This window comes from Argiope bruennichi, chromosome 3 (assembly GCF_947563725.1).
Source record: "Argiope bruennichi chromosome 3, qqArgBrue1.1, whole genome shotgun sequence".
In the NCBI taxonomy this organism is placed as follows: domain Eukaryota; kingdom Metazoa; phylum Arthropoda; class Arachnida; order Araneae; family Araneidae; genus Argiope; species Argiope bruennichi.
In genome coordinates, this window is record NC_079153.1 from 60,278,792 (window position 1) to 60,296,935 (window position 18,144).

An 18,144-nucleotide genomic window follows, 5' to 3' on the forward strand; every position below is an offset into this window, starting at 1 on the left:
TTTTCTAACTATTCGTAATTATTTTCTTATATACTTTGAAACAGAGCTCCAGTAACATGAGTTGTTGTTTATATATATCTCATTAAATAGAAAACATACCTTATAAGTTATTATTTAAGCACTACAGAAATTAGTATACATTCATAAATCTCTTTTCATAATATTTTTATTAACTACTTGAATTGCAAAGCATAGCGCAATATTGTTTTCTACTTCATTCAGAATTGTTAGCCCTAAATTTACTAAGAGCAAAGCTTCTTAAACAGATAGCTATAACATTATATAAAGTTACAAGATTTAAAAAAAAAAAAAAAAAAAATCAGAATGTAGCCAGCTTTTAGATTCTTAAATACTTTTATTTAAAAGTAATTGGAAATAATACAGACAATATTTTATTCATGTTTTCAAAACAAATAGCTCAAATGGTCTCTTTTATTAATTTCATCTATTTATAGCTCAAGTATTGCTTCATTTCAAATTTTGAAATCATAAAATTTGAGGAAGAGAAATAAATATTTAATGCCAGTTGGAAAGTTACTCAGAGAGAGAAGTTTCAGAAATTCCAACATGGAATACTAATAATTCAATGCGATTACTCTCTCCCTTAATTTGTCAACAATGCTTTCATTCTAGTTCTATAATGAAATATGGATTCACATAAAAATAATAATTTTACCAATTTACAGTAGATAATCATTTTGAAACAAATAATACACAAAAGCATGAAACTATTTTACTTCAATGACTCGCTTTTAATCTGATTCCCACCAAAATGATTTTTTAAACATCCATTACAATCTATACTAAATAGAATAAATCAAAATACTTCAGGTAAAATTTCAAAATTTTGCTAAATTAAGCAGCAAACATAATTTAAAGTAAAAATTTACTACACAATACTCAAACAATTTTAAGATAAGGAAAATTATCACCAGGAAGTAATTTGACAATTACCAAACAATTTATCAATTAAAATCTACTTTAATGTGTGCTTTGAGTCTGCCGCCAATATGACAACCCAAACAATCAATGGAGTAAGGTCACAAACAATCCTTCAGTGAATGCTTCACTACATTGTTTGGATTGCCATATATTTTACTTTCTGGCATTATTAACAATATGAAGGGTCATAGTGAAGTAGATTCCAAACTTTTTATCTACTTCAAAGATAAGTATTATAAAAGCTAGTAAAAAATAAATACCTATATATAAAATATTAAATTATTGTATATATTAAATTGACAACAAAATCATTTATCATTAAATTTTGGAAAAAGATATATATATGTTCTTGAGTAAAATGTATTTAATTGATGTTAAGAATTTCATGAAAATTTATACTAATGAACAGCTATAAATGTAAGTGACTACATTATATTCATCAATTAAAAACATTCTATTTAATTAAAAAAAATTTCGATTTAATTTAACAATTTCCTATTTTATATATCATTGTAGTCAGGTCAATCTCAATGAAGAACTCTCCTCAATCCACCTATCTCCCAATTCATCTCTTCAATGATCTCTAGTTTTTGAATTAGAACTATCTTCTTCCTATTTTTATAATTGTAACAGATAAAAATGTTAACAATAATGAAAAAAATTTTTAAAATATAAGACAAAAAATGAAAAATAAAAGAAAATTTAATAAATAATTAAATTGAAGAATTACTCACCATTTCCAAAATATGTTGCTATTTCAGTTCGATTAAATTTCTTGTCATTAAACTCAGTTTCAGCATAGTGAAGATTTTTACCACCTCTAATATATATAGTTTTAAGATGACTAGACTGTTCATGCTTGAGATCCTGACTGTGAACAGTTTTTGATACATCTGATGAAAGTGAGCTTTTAGAACAAGAATTAACCTCAGAACTTAAACTTTTACTATTTACACTAGATATTTCAGAAATGCCTTCACTTTTTCCTGAGCCCTCAATGTCTTTATTTTTCTGTCCTTTATCCAAACATGGAGAGTTTGCTTTCTTTCCTGGAGTCATCTGAAGCACTTCCTCAACACCGAATCCAAACGAAACATTGCACACATTTGACTCGGGAGGCATGTTGTCCATAATAACAGGCGGAATATTATTGTTTTTCAGTTTTTGAGAACCTGGAGGAGATTTAGAACAGCTACAACTACCTTTTCTTGAACAGGAACTGCATAAAGTTTTTGGAGACTCATCTACTTTTTTGGTTTTTGTATTTAAATTTTCTACCTTTGAAACATCTGGAATTATACTTTCTGGCTCGGTTTGAGTATTAATTTCTCGTGTAGATTTAGCCTGAGACCTAATCTTAACATCAGAAGAATTACTAATATCACTTTCTTTTTCTGATGCAGGTGAACGGACTATTCCTTTAACAGCTACAGATGGTTCTCTTGAATCACTCACTTTTCTTTTGACGGAGGGCACACCATTACCATCTGTTCGCTTGACTTCCTCTCCCGTTACATGAGGTTTCACAAAACTATATGCAATGTTTGGAGACGTTGAATTGAGCTTTGATATGGGCATTCTAGCTATATCTGCATAAGAAGCCTGAGGTGTGGATGATGAAGATGAAGGTGTGGTATGTGGATGAGGCTGAGTTTGATGAGGAGCCGAACCTCGAACTGGAAGAGAGTGAACACTGTCTAAATCCGAATTATCTGCAGAAGAATGATCTGAATGAGGTACACTACTTGTAGATTTGCGTCGAGAGTCCTGTTTACCACATTTGCTCTCGGCCAATGTTAACATCATTCCTTTCTTCCGCTGATTTTGAGGATTGCGCCATCTATAAGATTCCGACCGTTTACCCTGTTTCTTCCGCTGCTTTTTCTTTACTACTGAAAATCCAGTATCTTCAGTTGTTTGAGAAGAAACATTAGAAGTAGAGTAAAAGTCAGCAGCAAAACCAGAAATATCAGGCGATTTTTGTCCTACACAATTTTGAGAACTACTTTCATCAATGCTGTTGCGTCTATTGTTTTCCACTGATTCTGAGTACTTACTTTCTTCATTGCTATTTATATCAAGATTTTTTGTTTTTTCTTCAAGGCTATTTGTTTTGCTATCTTTTGTATGTTCAGGCTCAGAAATAAACAGGTTTTCTGCATCACTTGTCATGGTGCTGCTGGTCATATTTTCAAGAGAATTGGAGCGAGTTAATTTCTTTTTAGCAGTATTTATTGAATTTTTTTGAAAGTTCTTTAACTCTTTACTAACAGACTTTTTTCGCTCATTTTCATGAAGCAAACTGTTTTTATTTAATACTATCTGATTTGGAGAATTTCCTTTCTTTTTATCAGTATCTGACATAATATATTGCACTAAATCATCAATATCTTCTTGACCTCGATGACCAGCAATATGTTCTGCCAAGACTCCTTTGTTTACAGAATTCCTTAACCGCTTATTCTTACGATTTTTTGTTTCCGATGCTAAATTGCCATTCCCATACTCAGAAAGTTGACTTGATACAAAGGAAGCAATATTTGAAGAACGAGATGCTCTTCCAAATGGATTACCATTGATATCAGCATTTAAAATTTGTTTCTCACCTGAAAAAAATTAAAAATTTAAAAACAATGCAGTAATTTCGTTAAGATTATGAACATCTCGATGCTCATCAATGATAATGCATTTTTTTAAACACGAATTTTAATAATATCCAATATAAAACTGGGACAATACAAGTAATGATAATATCCCGAGCTTCATGATTTCCAATAGATTAAAAAATCAATTAACATTAAAGATATGCAAGTTTCAAACATAACAGCAAGAGAAACAAAATACCAGTAAATCCATAACTATTCACCCCTTTCTGAAGTATTATAGTAAAACATAACATAATAATAAAATTTATCGGTGATAACATTTGTTTAAAAAAAAAACTTCAATGACCGATAGGACTATTAAGTCGTAATTTTATAAAACAGGGTAGTTAGCAGAAATAATCAATGATAAATCACTATATAAGATTATTATTTCATAAATTCTTTTTAAATACCTCATAGTAATTCTACAAACAGTATTTTACTTCAGAAATATAACTAAAAATATATAGAAGTATATACTTTTATAAATGTTACAAATATGATTTCTTAGGTGTTTTTAATATATTGTTTTTTATATTATTGTATTTTATATTAGAGTAATTCATTATATTAATTTGATGAAAAAATTCAAAACAAAAATCTTAAGAATTGAAATAATATTTTTTTTTTTTTTTTTTTTTTTTGTAAAATTGATAAAAATAACTAATTCAGTGCTATTTAAAAATAAATTCTACAGAAGGTATTAACAAATTAGATGGCCACTTGATACAATTAATTCTGAATAATTATTAATTCTGGAAGTTTTAAATACAAAAATTTAACCCATGTCCATTATAATTATGTGTCTTAAATAAAAGGGAAATTTGAAAACTTTCCTTAGAATTCATCACACCCAAGATGTAGAGAATGTTTTTAACAAAGTGCTTTCTTTATGAAATTTAATATTTTTACAATGAAACTAAATAAATACAGGTTAGTATTTTCAAATTTTTTCTTTACTAAATGACAACTTCAACTTTCTTACTAAAAACTTTTTTTAAAAATAACTTTATCACTACAATCTAAAAACACATGGAAACTACATTTAAAACAGTTAAAATTGAGTTAATACCTTTGCAAAAGCTTTCAAGTTACAAGTTAAAAAATGCAATGGTTCAGATTTTCATGCTTAACTCTTTGAAATTATAAAAGAAGCACAAAAGGTATGAAGAAATGTATTCTTGCAACATTAGCACAGCTGTTACTTAAGATTTTATATCTAAAATCTCAGTTTCGAAAGAAATTACCTCAGAAATAAAAATTTAAAAAGCTATTAAACTTGATAAATAATATTCTCAAAGTTAATTTGAAAATACATTGATTGTATCTGATAACTTTCTTGATAAATAATAAATTCAATTCAATTGAAAATAAATTACACAGAAAAAAATGTAATTTAAAATTTTGAGATTCAATAAGTATTTGGTTAATGTGTGCTTGACACATTTTTCACTAAATTCCCCTCCACAGAATTTACACCAATTGAGGTATCTTGTCAAATTCTTCTTTATTGCAATTCTAAAATACATTTGTGGTCTTCTCTTATAGCCAATCAAAATGGCAAACTTTTGGATGTTTGACAAGATTGTTATATTTGGTGAGAAATTAGACACGCTTACTAAGTATAAATATTCTAAAATTAAGATAAATAATCAATCTACAGCATATGTATATACATTAATTTTAGTTAGCAAAAAAAATAGTTAAAACTTACTTCTAGAGCCAAATGAGTCTGTGTCCATTGGCAAGGAACTGAAAAAAGATTGCACCTGGATTGGCCGAGGCCATGGAACATTAGGAAATTTCATTCCTTCACTCATAGCTCTATTATTTTGATCATCAATGCCAGAAACTAACTGCAAAACAAAAAAGTATTAATTTTTAAAATGTTATACCATCCAATGCAAATTTATAAGTTAGTTAAAAATAATTTAAATAAAGCTAAAATCATATCTTTAAAGAACATTTATAATTATCCTTCACTGAATTTTTATTAGAATATTGATTTTTTAAATATTTTTATTAGCATTAACAAAAGTTCATCAAAATATAAATGAACTGCACTGTAAAATGATTTTTTCCCTAAAAGAGATTTAAGAATTTCAAGCTTGGAAGTCCTTTGTGAAGGAAATTTTAGAGTAATAAAGACGTTAAAACAAGAAAATAATTCTTCAATGATATATATATATATATATATATATATATATATAAAGTAACCAATCTAAAGTAAGAAAAAGTTTGAAAACGAAACTAAAATGAAAACGAAACAAAACAGTTTCGAAATCGCAACTAAAATTTATTACCTATTTAAACTAAAACCAAAAAGGAACTTCATAGTATTTATTCTTTTTTAATATTTTTTTTGGTTTAATTTTTATTTTTCCTATTAACTTGATTCTAATACTTTTGTATATATATATATATATATATATATATATATATATATATATATATATATATATATATATATATATATATATATATATATATATATATATATATATTCTGATGTAAAGAAATATTATAAAGAATATTATAGCTGAGATCTTAAGAGACAAAATGAGAATAAAGAGAGAATTGTATTACAATGTGAATGATCCATGAGTGTGTGTGTGTGGGGGGGGGGGGGGCTGTATCTGGCAAACCTTTACAAAGTTTTAAGGGCCTTCACCTGTAACATTTAAAAGTACATATTGAAAATTATAATTATAAACCATTTCATTAAATGGTCGGAAGTGACACTTATAGCAGATGAAGCCTCCAAAGACATACCTGTTGCTATAAGAATTAAAAGTTGAACTGCATATCCCAATGTCATAATTATTAACAGATTGACTCCCTTCTATAGATACATTCTAAATTTTATTTTGAAATGATTGCTCAGAACATGCAATCTTTGAAATGGGGAGCAATGTTTCAGCGATTTTCATCAGACAAATTATGATTGGGAAATGCAAGATTTTGAGACAATTATCAAGATATGAGGAAATCAGACAGTAAAAACACCTCACAACAAGGAAATCAAACTATAAAATATACCTCATCTAACTTAGAAAAGACAAAGAAACTGTTCTGAATTTCAGTTCCAGAGATGGTTGAGCTTTTTAATGAGATAAAGTCTATGATAAAGTCTTAATGCTTTTTATTGACTTACATAAGCAAGTTTCTTCTCACATTCGAATTTGTGACTTTATAATGTAAGTTATTATAGGTCAAAATATCTGTGTAATCACTTTCAGCACAAATGGAAGACCAAGCATGTTAAACAAAACATTCATCCTCAGTTAAATGATAACAATGAAGTTAGAATACTATAACCTACAAGTACTAAACATTCATGCAAAACCAGAAAAAAAGTTAGATTTATTTCTTCAAGATATTACCCACTGAAAAAAAATTGACACTTTTCTCAATCTATAAAGAATTCTTATTTAAAACAAATTGCGAATTATCACTTTGATAGAATTTTTATAATATTCAATTAATTAATGTCAATCTATAAGCATTTTTCAGGATTAAATTTGCTTTTTATGACAGGGCAACTACAGAAACCATAGGAAAAAAATTCTCATCTAAACTCGCAACATTTTTCCGATTTATGGCTACTAATTATATTAGTTCCCCGGTTTTCTCCCTATGCAGTATACAATATACATTATTATAAACATTTTTACAGATTATTTAATATGAATAAATAATATATTTACCAGAAATTTAATTTTTAAATGGAGGAATAAACACACTTAAGGAATTATTAAAACAGTATACTACATTTCTTAGATGGAAAAAATACTGGAAATTTTAAATGCTTTTCTTCTAAAACTGCATAAGAATTCTAAGAAACAATAAAACTACTCTTTACAACACAAATTATGTTAACAGTAAAGGTCGTTATGATCTTTATCATTGCACAAAATTTTAAAACAGTATGCGCTCTTTGTACAAGTGCTAGAATTACAGACTGCAACAAATATAAAAACAGTCTGATTATATGTACTTAATAAATATTCTAGCAAACATATTAATAACAAAAATAAACCTATATTATTTTACTTTATTTTTTTTTCACAGATCAAAAGAAATTGTTAAATTTAATCAAATGTTCCATGAATGAATAAAAGATTTTTTCATTTCATTCATTGTTGCAAATAATGCTAGATGAAAGCTTAATTCAAGTAACAAATAACATACCTACCTGTTAGAATTAAAATGAAAAAAATTACAAACAATCAATTATTAATTTCAAGATTGAAATATTGATTAAAATACGAATAAAAAAATACTTGGTTTAAAATAACCAAAAATGTTTTAAGCGAATTAAAAAATTTGAAAAGTTCCTCTTTGCTAAATTTTGAGCCAAGCAATTTCTTCCTTAAATTAACTTTTTTTTAAAGCTGCCTTAAAAAATGTATTTTACTTTTAATTCTCAAATTAAAAGTAAAAAATTCTTTGCGCTGATGTTCGCTTCCCCCTTATTACCCCTCTTCAGATCTTAAATTTAATTTCTTTTCTTTCTTTCATTTCTTCACTTTAAACTCTTTCTATTTAGTTCATGGATTTTTTCACACTATCAATTATTCCAATATTTCAAAATTATTTTTATTTTGCTTGAATGTTGTCATAAACAATTTTTCTCACAATGAATATTTGTTCTTTATTAACTGATAACTTTCATTGAGCAAAAATTCTCTCTTCGCATTACTATTTGCCAGGAGAAAGCATCGTTATCATCTTTAAAGAGGATACGACTTCATTGCACAATTTAAAGTTGAGAGCAGTCAAACCAACATTTATTCAATCTCTGTTCTTTAAGAAGAGAAAAACTATCTTTCAAAAAGTTCATTATGTTTTCTTATTAGCAACATTTATCAGCTTATTGCCCTTCTTACTGTAATGAAACTTCAAAAAGTCATCATATCCTTGAAAATAAATTTTGTCCCTGATAGCTATTGTGATCGTTTCAGCAACACTAGATTTCTAATGTAGACAAGTGATTGCACAGAAGCATCAAACATGTGAATGCTAGGCACAAAATGCTCTCATCGGTATTTTGGCTTCATTTTTAGTTATGTTTATAAACTTGCCTAATTTTTCAAATCAATAAAAAGAAAAGAAAAAAAAACCCTGATTTTTTTCCTAATTTCCTGGTTCTGTCATCACTCTATACAAGTTATATAATTTCTTTTTTAAAACCCCATGACAAATAAATTGCATAATAATTTTAGATTATAGACAGAACAAAGTGAAAACTATAGAAATAGTTATATAAGTATAATATATTGTTTTACATCTCTTCTATAAATAGAACTTGAAGATCATTGTGAAATGAATATTTCTATCTTTTTAAAATAAAATATAAGTATTACAACAGGCAAAAGAAATAGCCTATTTTGAAGAATGTAACAAGGTTTGGAAAAAATGTAAAATCAAATTAACTATAGATTTTTACATAATTTTACAGATCAAGTTTCGGCAAGTAAATTTTAAACTAACTAAAGTTCTTATATGCAGTATTCATAAAGTTGAAGGAAGAAAAGTTTAATTGGCCCACGACAAAACCCAGATAGGAATTATATGGAAAAGATAGAAGTATTTTACCAATTCAGATTGCCTGCCCCTTCCCCTTATCTTGAATATTACAGTGGCATTCAATAAATTTAATATGCTAAGCTTATTAATGATAATTAAAATACTTCAAATAAAAAGTTACAATTGAACAACATATTTAAATCTGAAAGCACAAAAACTAGATTAAATAAAAATTCAAATCACAGCTTGTCTACAGCAAAATGGCAAAAAAAATCTCGAAGTGACATTAAACTTCATAATCTGAGATAAAAAAAAAGTTCTTGAATAACAATCCCGCAATAAGGAAAAAAAAGACCGATAGTATTTGCAAATAAAGTGTTATAAACAGATCTTAATCAGATTATATGTGAAAATGAAAAGAAGAAAAGACTACATATGTGGCACAGAATGGAACCTGCAACTACATGGAAATATTTTCAAAATTGAATACATATATGAATGACCTTTAAAGAAAATTTAAAATGATTATTTTGAACAAAAATGAACCTTATACCTTCTCTGTTTCAATACAATACATAAAACAGGATTAATATCCAAAATTTTATTAAGTATATTAAAAAGTTGGATTCCTTTTTTATTGAAAATAAACAACATTCACCTTAAAATAGTAGATTGGAAGCCACACTAAATAAAGGTATAAAACTCTAAATATGAACTACTCATTGAATATTTTAATCTGCAAATATATGGCATAATTATAATAGCAGCTACAATAAAAAATAAGAATGGAAATAAAGAATGGGTCAAGAATTATAATACCAGAATATTTTATATTTACAATCAAATGCCTTCAATGTAATAAAATTACATGTGGAAAGCCAAAAACAGCCAAATTTTTATTAACAAAGCATACTAAAAGAGAATTTTGGTATGATGCATTGAAATGTTAATGTTCAATATTTTTCAAAACCACTTTTGTGTTTGAAATATGATTTCTCTATACTTAGCAAAGAACATATGCCTTTTCCTTACTGATTATGGCTAATTATAGTTAAAATTTAACAACTGTTGTAAAAGATATGAAAAATACTTCAATTACAATAGAGAACATTCTACTATTTGAATTATTGCTTACAATAGACATTTCTTCACAATTTTCAAGTCTTGGCATTTACTGACAATTTTCCAAATGTTCATTTAAAGCATAATAAACTAAAAAAATTTGTATAATATGTTTATAAGAAATTTCAACAAATTTAGAAATATTCTTGAAAATGGTTGTCACACCAAAAGAATAACTATACTGGATTTTCAGATCTGTAGTATCAATTCCATCACTGAGCAATGACAGAACACTACATAATGTATTATAAGTATAGTAATAAAAAAACATCTTTTTAGATTATTATTTAATAACCCTGATAGCTATATAATTTTAATACAGATATTACCCTTCACATCCTGCTCAAATATCACACATTGCTATGTTTTGTATTAGGAATTAGTTCATGAGGTTTAATTAAATTCTGAATTCCACTTCTTTAGCCTTCAATGAATTCAGAAGAAATGTTTTAAAGAATTACAGTTTAATAATTTTAGATTTAAGGAATTTTTTTAATTTAAAGTTAATTCTATTACAAAAATTTATTACTTATAACGTAGGAATAAAAATTTTGATAAAAGGATTTAAATTATTCTTGAACAAGAAAATTTGATTGCTCAACAAGCAATTGTTCACCCCATTCAACATGTTACTTGCAAAGATATTCATATTTAAAGGAATTTTCAACTTTTAATTTCCTAGTTAAGCTTATGAGCAACACATAAACTGCAAGATCCTACTCTCATAAAAACAGCAAAATGCAATGTTACTTAGAAGTAACATTGCAAGTGTTTTTGAATGTTGCAATTCATTCAATTTCAGTGTCACAGTTCACATGAATGTAATTCACATGGTCACTATATTTGAGAATCATATATAAAAGCTTTGATCAGAAAAATTTGCACATATTCTCATAAATTAGAAACGACTCAAAATAATAAATACAGGGTGCATAGTGTGAAATAAATGCAAAAATTAAGCACCTTTAAGAACTTTTTAAGCACCTGAGTGAAAAAAATTAAGCACTTTTGTACATGCACGTATACGTAAACTCAAGAATTTTCTATTCATAGGATTTTTTTTGTCTTATAATAAATTATAGTTTTTATTAAAAAAATTGTTAAAAATATTTGTTTAAATTTTTTTAAATTTTTATCTTTAATTAAAAAACTTTTTTAAATTTTAATCAATGTCTGGATGTTGAATCCAGCCTCATTTATTTAAATTGGCAACATTGTCTTTAGCAATAATTAATACAAAGAAACTCTGAAAATTTGAATTAAGAGCAAACTGAATAGAATCAATATATGTTACAAACATTATTAAAGTTCAATAATTGGGAAATTCAACAAAAATGGATTTATAAAATTATTTTCACAAGACATGGGACGAAAATTATTTTTTTTTGCTAATTATACAAATATTATATAATAAATTATATATTAGCTCAGAAAACTTAATTTATTAATACTAGATATACTGACAGATTCTTAAAATAATAATTGAAAATTTAAATTTTTTTTAAAAAATTAGAAAAAATATAGTTAAATAACTTATGTCTTAATAATTTTTACTTCTTTATGTGTACAATTTTTAAAAAAGTAAAAAAAAATAATTGACTGCTTTCCTTCCCCAATTTCTAAAATACTCAACCTGAATTTTAAAATTAAAATGACAAAAATCTGACAGTATTATTTTGTATTGATAAACTAACTAATACATACAGCTTTTATTTTAACGTTATTTTTGTTAAAAAAATTATATTGATACTTTTCTATTCATATAAATATTTATATGAATCGAAATAATAAGCATAGAAACAAAAACACTATTATTACAACTCATTAGGTAGGTAAGAAGAGAAGCATTATAATTACAGCTAATTTTACTTTTTAAAAAATTTCACATTGGCAATTTCAGATACTACATCTTACAGAAGTTTTTTTTTTTTTTTTTTTTCTATTCTAATTCTTTGAATGTTGTTGTACTTCTCTACAAGTGAAAAATCCTTTGCTAAGTTAGCTTTTTGTGACAGTTCTTTAATTTCTACAGTGTATAGTATATTTGGGTTGCTGAATATATTCCAGGGAAAGTCGGTAGCATTCATTTTCTATGGAGGATAATTTGCAACTGCTGTATGCGATACTTTCTACTTTGTGTTCACTAACGGATTTTTGCATCATGTTTCTTTATCGTAACTGAATTCCAAACATATGTACTAACTATGAATTTGGTTCTTTCAGTCTAAAAAATTAGTTTACAAAGGAGAAGGAGAAGAATTTATTGATGGAATGCGAGTGGCTAGTATTTTTCTGAAGCTTTAAGACGAAATCCATCAAAATACTATAAGGGAAGGTCAGATTTGAAAGCTGTTAATGGGAAAAATCCTTCTATTACTATCACAGTTAATGCAAGCTTGACAAGGCCATCTAAATGAGATGTAACAAATGGTAAACAAATTCACAGAAGAGTGTCAAAAAATATTATATAAGCACCTTTAAGATGTAAAAATAAATTTTGTGCCATAATATTCCCTAGAAGTATGCAAGAAATTTTAACTTTTAAATTGAATTTCTAATTAAAATTTTACAACATCCATCCTTAGTGAGCCTCTAATATCCAAAAAGTAATTACCCGCTAAATTTCATGTCCCTTATTTGAGTGATGCTCCGTATTAATCAGGCAAATCTTTATATACCAAGAAATAAAAATTTCGTGGGGAAACCCCCTAAAAAAAATCGTGTAAAAGTAATAAAAAGAGAAAAAACTTTTTAAAAAATGACATAATCTAAATCATAAAGGTTTTTAATTTTTTTTTATTTCTTTTAAATTTTAAGTATCAAACATAGCAGAATTTAAAAAAAATAAAAACTATCATTTGACAAGATTGGTTCAACAAATGATAATTTTTAAAGGAATGGGACATTTAAAAAAGTACACTGCAAAAGAAATTACTGAAAACTTTCGTCTTCAAACTAAAATTTCAATTTGCTAGATTTTGCACAGTTGACTAAAATAATTACAATCGCAATAAATAATTGTACTATAAAATCCCTTTTGCAGTCGTTCAAAATCGCTCAAAACATATTAACGAGAATGATGATTGACTTCATGGTAATCAGAATAAAAGCAGTTAAATATCAAATATCTTTCACGCTTTAGAATAACTTCTCCCATCCCTGATGTATCTATTTCTTTTACACACCATACTGTCTTATTTTTCGTCGATCGAAGCTAATCTGCTTCGTCTTTAAGAACACACAGGGTTGAACATAAAGTCATAGGCATAACTAAAATAAATTATTCGCTATTTAGAACACTAACTGTAAAAGTTCAAATGCTTTTCTAGTTCGGCATATTTCGTATTTCGCTCTTTCGGAATAACCATTCCAATACTTCAATATACACTGGTGCCCATTGTTGAAAAAAGAAGGAGTGAAAAAAAAAGTTACTTAAGCATTTTCTTAACAGGGTTGAAACTCCTGTATCCTTTCATCAAATGTTTTCCTTTCACCGTTTTTTTTTTTGTGTGTGTGTGTGTGTGTGATATATCCAGTAAATAAAAATTTATGACTTTTACCGATTTATCGCATTCTTTGCCTACGGAAACAAAAAGGAATATCTTCTTTGCACTTCGAGAAAATTAAGCACTTTAAAAGTGCTTAAAAATAGTTTTCAAATTTAAGCACTTTTTAAGGACTTTTCATGACGCTACGCACCCTGTAAATATAAGGTGAACAAAAGTCAATAGCTGATAAATGTTACACATTATAACATATTAAAAAAAATGAAAGAAATGAGAGCAAGAATGATTTTATATACTGTAATGTAGTTAAGCTAATTTTAGACAATTGCTTATAACCAGGGGTGTTTGTGGGACCCCAAAAAATCCCCTGAAACTTTTACGGACTTACTACCGACATTTTGGAGTTTCGAGAAGGGGGGGGGGGAGAAATGAAAAATTACGATTATGAAGTATTGAATGACCTAATTATAAAAGTTCAATTAATTACTTTTTTTGCAAAATTAATAACCATTAATTTTGCAAAATTAAGACCTTTGAACCCAGGTCACGTGATCGCACATCTGGTCGAACGAAGTCTCTCCCTTTTTTTTCTACCGCGCCTACTTGCCGAAAAGAATCCAGAAGAGAATGTCCGAGAACCGGGGGAATGAGTCATAACTCGCAATAAGGAAAGAACAAAAAAGAAGTTTTTTCCCCCTTTTCACGCATTATCACTGCCTTTGGAGAAAGAAAGGAAAAGTTTTCACCACACACAATGACCTTGCGTTTTCTGCTTTCAAAGCAAACAAAATTACCCAGATCAAAATAAATAATTCATTATTATTCCTACTTCCTTTTGAACGACGATCCCCGGAATTTCCGGGTATCGAAGTTCAAAATCCCCGGTTTCCCCGGAGCACAAACACCCCTGTATAACATAATATGCAAAAACAGATTTTTATATTTTTTTACAACTTTAGTAATATTACTTAAGATGTTTTATCAAACATTAAAAAAATGCAATAACGGCAGAAAAAAAGGAGACCAAAATCAATGAAGGTTAAACTAGAAAATTTGATGACAATCCAACAAAATTTATTTCTAAAAATACTCTCGGATTACTGATTTGGAAAATTATTTTTAAATCATATTCAGATATTCATTAAGGAGTTAAGAAGATATATAGGATTTCTTGAAAATATTTATGATAGCTATGAAAATAATATTCTTGGACATGACTGGTTTCTGCACAACCTGTTACATAATAGCAGAAATCAATTATATTAATCTTTTTGCTTCAAATATTAACATTTAAGATGCAATTCTGAGACACGAAGGCAGTTCCCCATAAAGCAAATAATAGTTATGAATATCAGCTTTAACCATAATAGTTTTATCTGCGTTATAATCAAAATATTATAGCGCAAATAAAAAATATTACTAACACTTACCAAAATATTACTAAATACAACAGCATGAAAAACACTTCCGATACACCAAACCAAACACACAGCCACTCCAAGATTAGACACTGTATTAGACACACCAAGATAACCTGATCAATTCCTGAAGAAATACTGCAAACAAAAACTTATATCTCAACATGATATAATTCATCATCAGAGGTATATTGTCAATTGGGTCATTATTATTAATCTACAGATCAAATAAAATCCCCAAAATTGAGTAAACCAACTTCTCAGCAATTTTTCCAGGCCAAAATATTTATAGGATTAACTTTACAGCAAACAAATAATGTAATCTAAAAGAATCGTTGCTACCGTTGCTAAGAGTCGTATCTTACAAATCTCCTTTTACATCATAATTTTTTTAAACCCTTTCATGTGTGGTAGTATCACAATGAAACCACAACTTTCTAAAAATTATTTCTAAATGTACGGTGGTTTCTGATTGAAACCAAAAGCTCTAAAATATTTTAACTTTAATAACTGCCTGTAGATGTCAGCATACTAGTTAATATCCTTCTTGCATAAAAAAACATCATTTTTAATGCTTTTTCTCATTACTTTCAATTTATTTTTTTCCCAGCAAGTAAAAAATAAACAATCTCAAAATACATTAATAAATTTATTTTATGAAAGCTGTCTATAACATACACTTTTCAAATCAAATCACAAAGAAAAGTTCTTCATACTTGACATTTTTAGGTGGTTTCAGAGACATACCACCGGGCATCTACAGCATGAGATTCTCTACCACTTGAGAAGCATTAACGAAACAGATCTGTTTTCCTCCCCGAGACTCTTGGTCAAGTTGCTGATAATTTATGGGGGGCTTTGTCATCGGTTTTGTGGGTGAGGAAATTTACATTTGAGTAAGGTTTATATGAATAGGATGATTTAAATTCACTTTTCAGTTGTGTTCTTGTATTAGCAAGCAACTATATTATGGGGATGTTAAGTATATTTTCTAATATAGTATAATTTTCTTAATTTTTACATGATTCCTTTAAATATTATGTTTCTTCATAACTTGAATTTAATGTTGATTGTATTTAAAGTCTGCCACGTAAAGAACTTACCATTGTTAGCTTTATTTGGGGATTACTTGTTATTAAAATTGTTTATTTTTCTTTTATAATTTTTTTTCTCATGTTGCAAGATTGTATACGTAGTTTCCATTGATAATATTGCACGTTTTAGTATTTCCATAAATAATGAATAATTATGTTACAAAATGAATTTAAAAGTATTAATTATTCATAAGAAGGTCGTAAGTGTGCAGTGGTACTCCAGTGAAACCCTTTCTCCCTCATGGTGCAGTCCACTGTAAATTATTTTTAAAGGTATTTCCTCTTCCCTTAAACCCTAAGTATGCAAATTAATTACAAAATTTTTAAAATTCAGAAAATTTCTGTTTGTGTTCTTCAAAGGGTTAAATAATGCCAAAAACAAAAAGCTAACACATACTTAATTTTTTTTTTTTAAATAGTTTCTACAGATAATAGTTTTAAACAGAGCCAAACATAAAATACAAATAATAAAAATTACCATAACCTTGAATTATAAGTTTTATTCTTTAAAAAAATATAGCTCATAATTATTGTAGTAATAAAATCCATTTATTTCTATATCAAACAAAACTGGAACTTCATCAAAACTTAAGACATTCCAAACAATCATATTGAAAGTACAGAGTTGACAATAGAAATTCTTCAAACTGTTTCACTGCTTTACTCTGAAATTTCCTATTCAAGGAGAAAGTAATATTTATGGGAGAAATAATGACCTGCAAATGTATTCAGAATCACTTTACTTGCAGATATTTCAATAAAGGTTTACAACAATTTTCTAGTTTTATCACTCTCCAATTCAATGAAATAGAATAGAAATAGAATTGATCCAAGAAAGATTACACTTCATATGCATTCTGCTAGGAAAATGAAATATACTAAAATGATAAAACCTTTTTTTCCCCCTTCTGAATATATAATATTTCCATTTTTATATTACTTTATCTGGGACACAGTAGTGCGATTTTCAAAACAGTAATCTTAAGAGAGATTCATTATCAAGTTTAAAAGCTTTTCTTTCATTCAATAATATAGACAATTATACCCAATTCTGAATGCAGTAAAATTAACCTTAATGAGTTGGAGAAAAAATTGTCAAAAATAAACTAGTTTTGGGAAAACACAGTTTATTTAAATAAATGCATTTTTTTCAGCTCTAGCAAATTTTCAAGCTTAAACTAAACATTATGGTTTTTTTTTTTGCATGTTTTTTTTAATAAAAAAAATACTAAGAAATTCATCATCCTAGTTTCTTAAAATCAATAAAATTTAGCGCTCTCTACTTAATTCAGATATTTTTATTATAAAAAGAAATCTAAACATTGATCTACAAAATGATATGCGATTAGTACTCTGAATCGAAACACAAACAGTTCATTTCAATTCATCATCCAAAACAGATCCTTATATTTCATTATAATGCCTAATGCCTAGGAGATAAAACATGAATATTAGATGATATTGATATATAGTTATATAGACAGAAAGCAGCTGTAAATTTTTAACCAAAATTCAACTTGCTACCTAATATTAAGGAAGACATTATAATTCCCAAATCAAAAGGATAAATATTTCAGAATAATAGCTCACATTTTAACCAACTAACATTTCACAATATTAACCAACAAAAAAAATTACTGAACATAATTAAGAATTCATTTAAGATGCATATATTGATCATGCAAATTCATAAAATAATAAACCATTGGAAAATATAAAGCCATTTTTGAGTAATAGTTTTATAACACTACTTAATTTCGAATAAAAAAAATTAGCCAACTTAAGTATATATAACTTAAAATTCTATCTATAAATATACAGTAATATAAATATACTTCATTAATCTAATAATGTTTAGTATAGTCGAAGACAATGGTTAAGGAACAGT

At 27.1% G+C, this 18,144-nt stretch overlaps 1 protein-coding gene across 1 annotated transcript in view; it reads right to left on the minus strand.

The window, feature by feature from the left end:
• The window catches only part of LOC129963066 (uncharacterized), a 46,798-nt gene that overhangs the window by 17,084 nt on the left and 11,570 nt on the right, over window positions 1-18,144 (minus strand). The window contains exons 3-4 of the mRNA XM_056077098.1: window positions 5,302-5,443; window positions 1,677-3,548 (exon numbers count right to left, since the gene is read on the minus strand). Coding sequence (XP_055933073.1) covers window positions 1,677-3,548; window positions 5,302-5,443 — 2,014 coding nt within the window. The remainder of the gene's footprint in view (window positions 1-1,676; window positions 3,549-5,301; window positions 5,444-18,144) is intronic.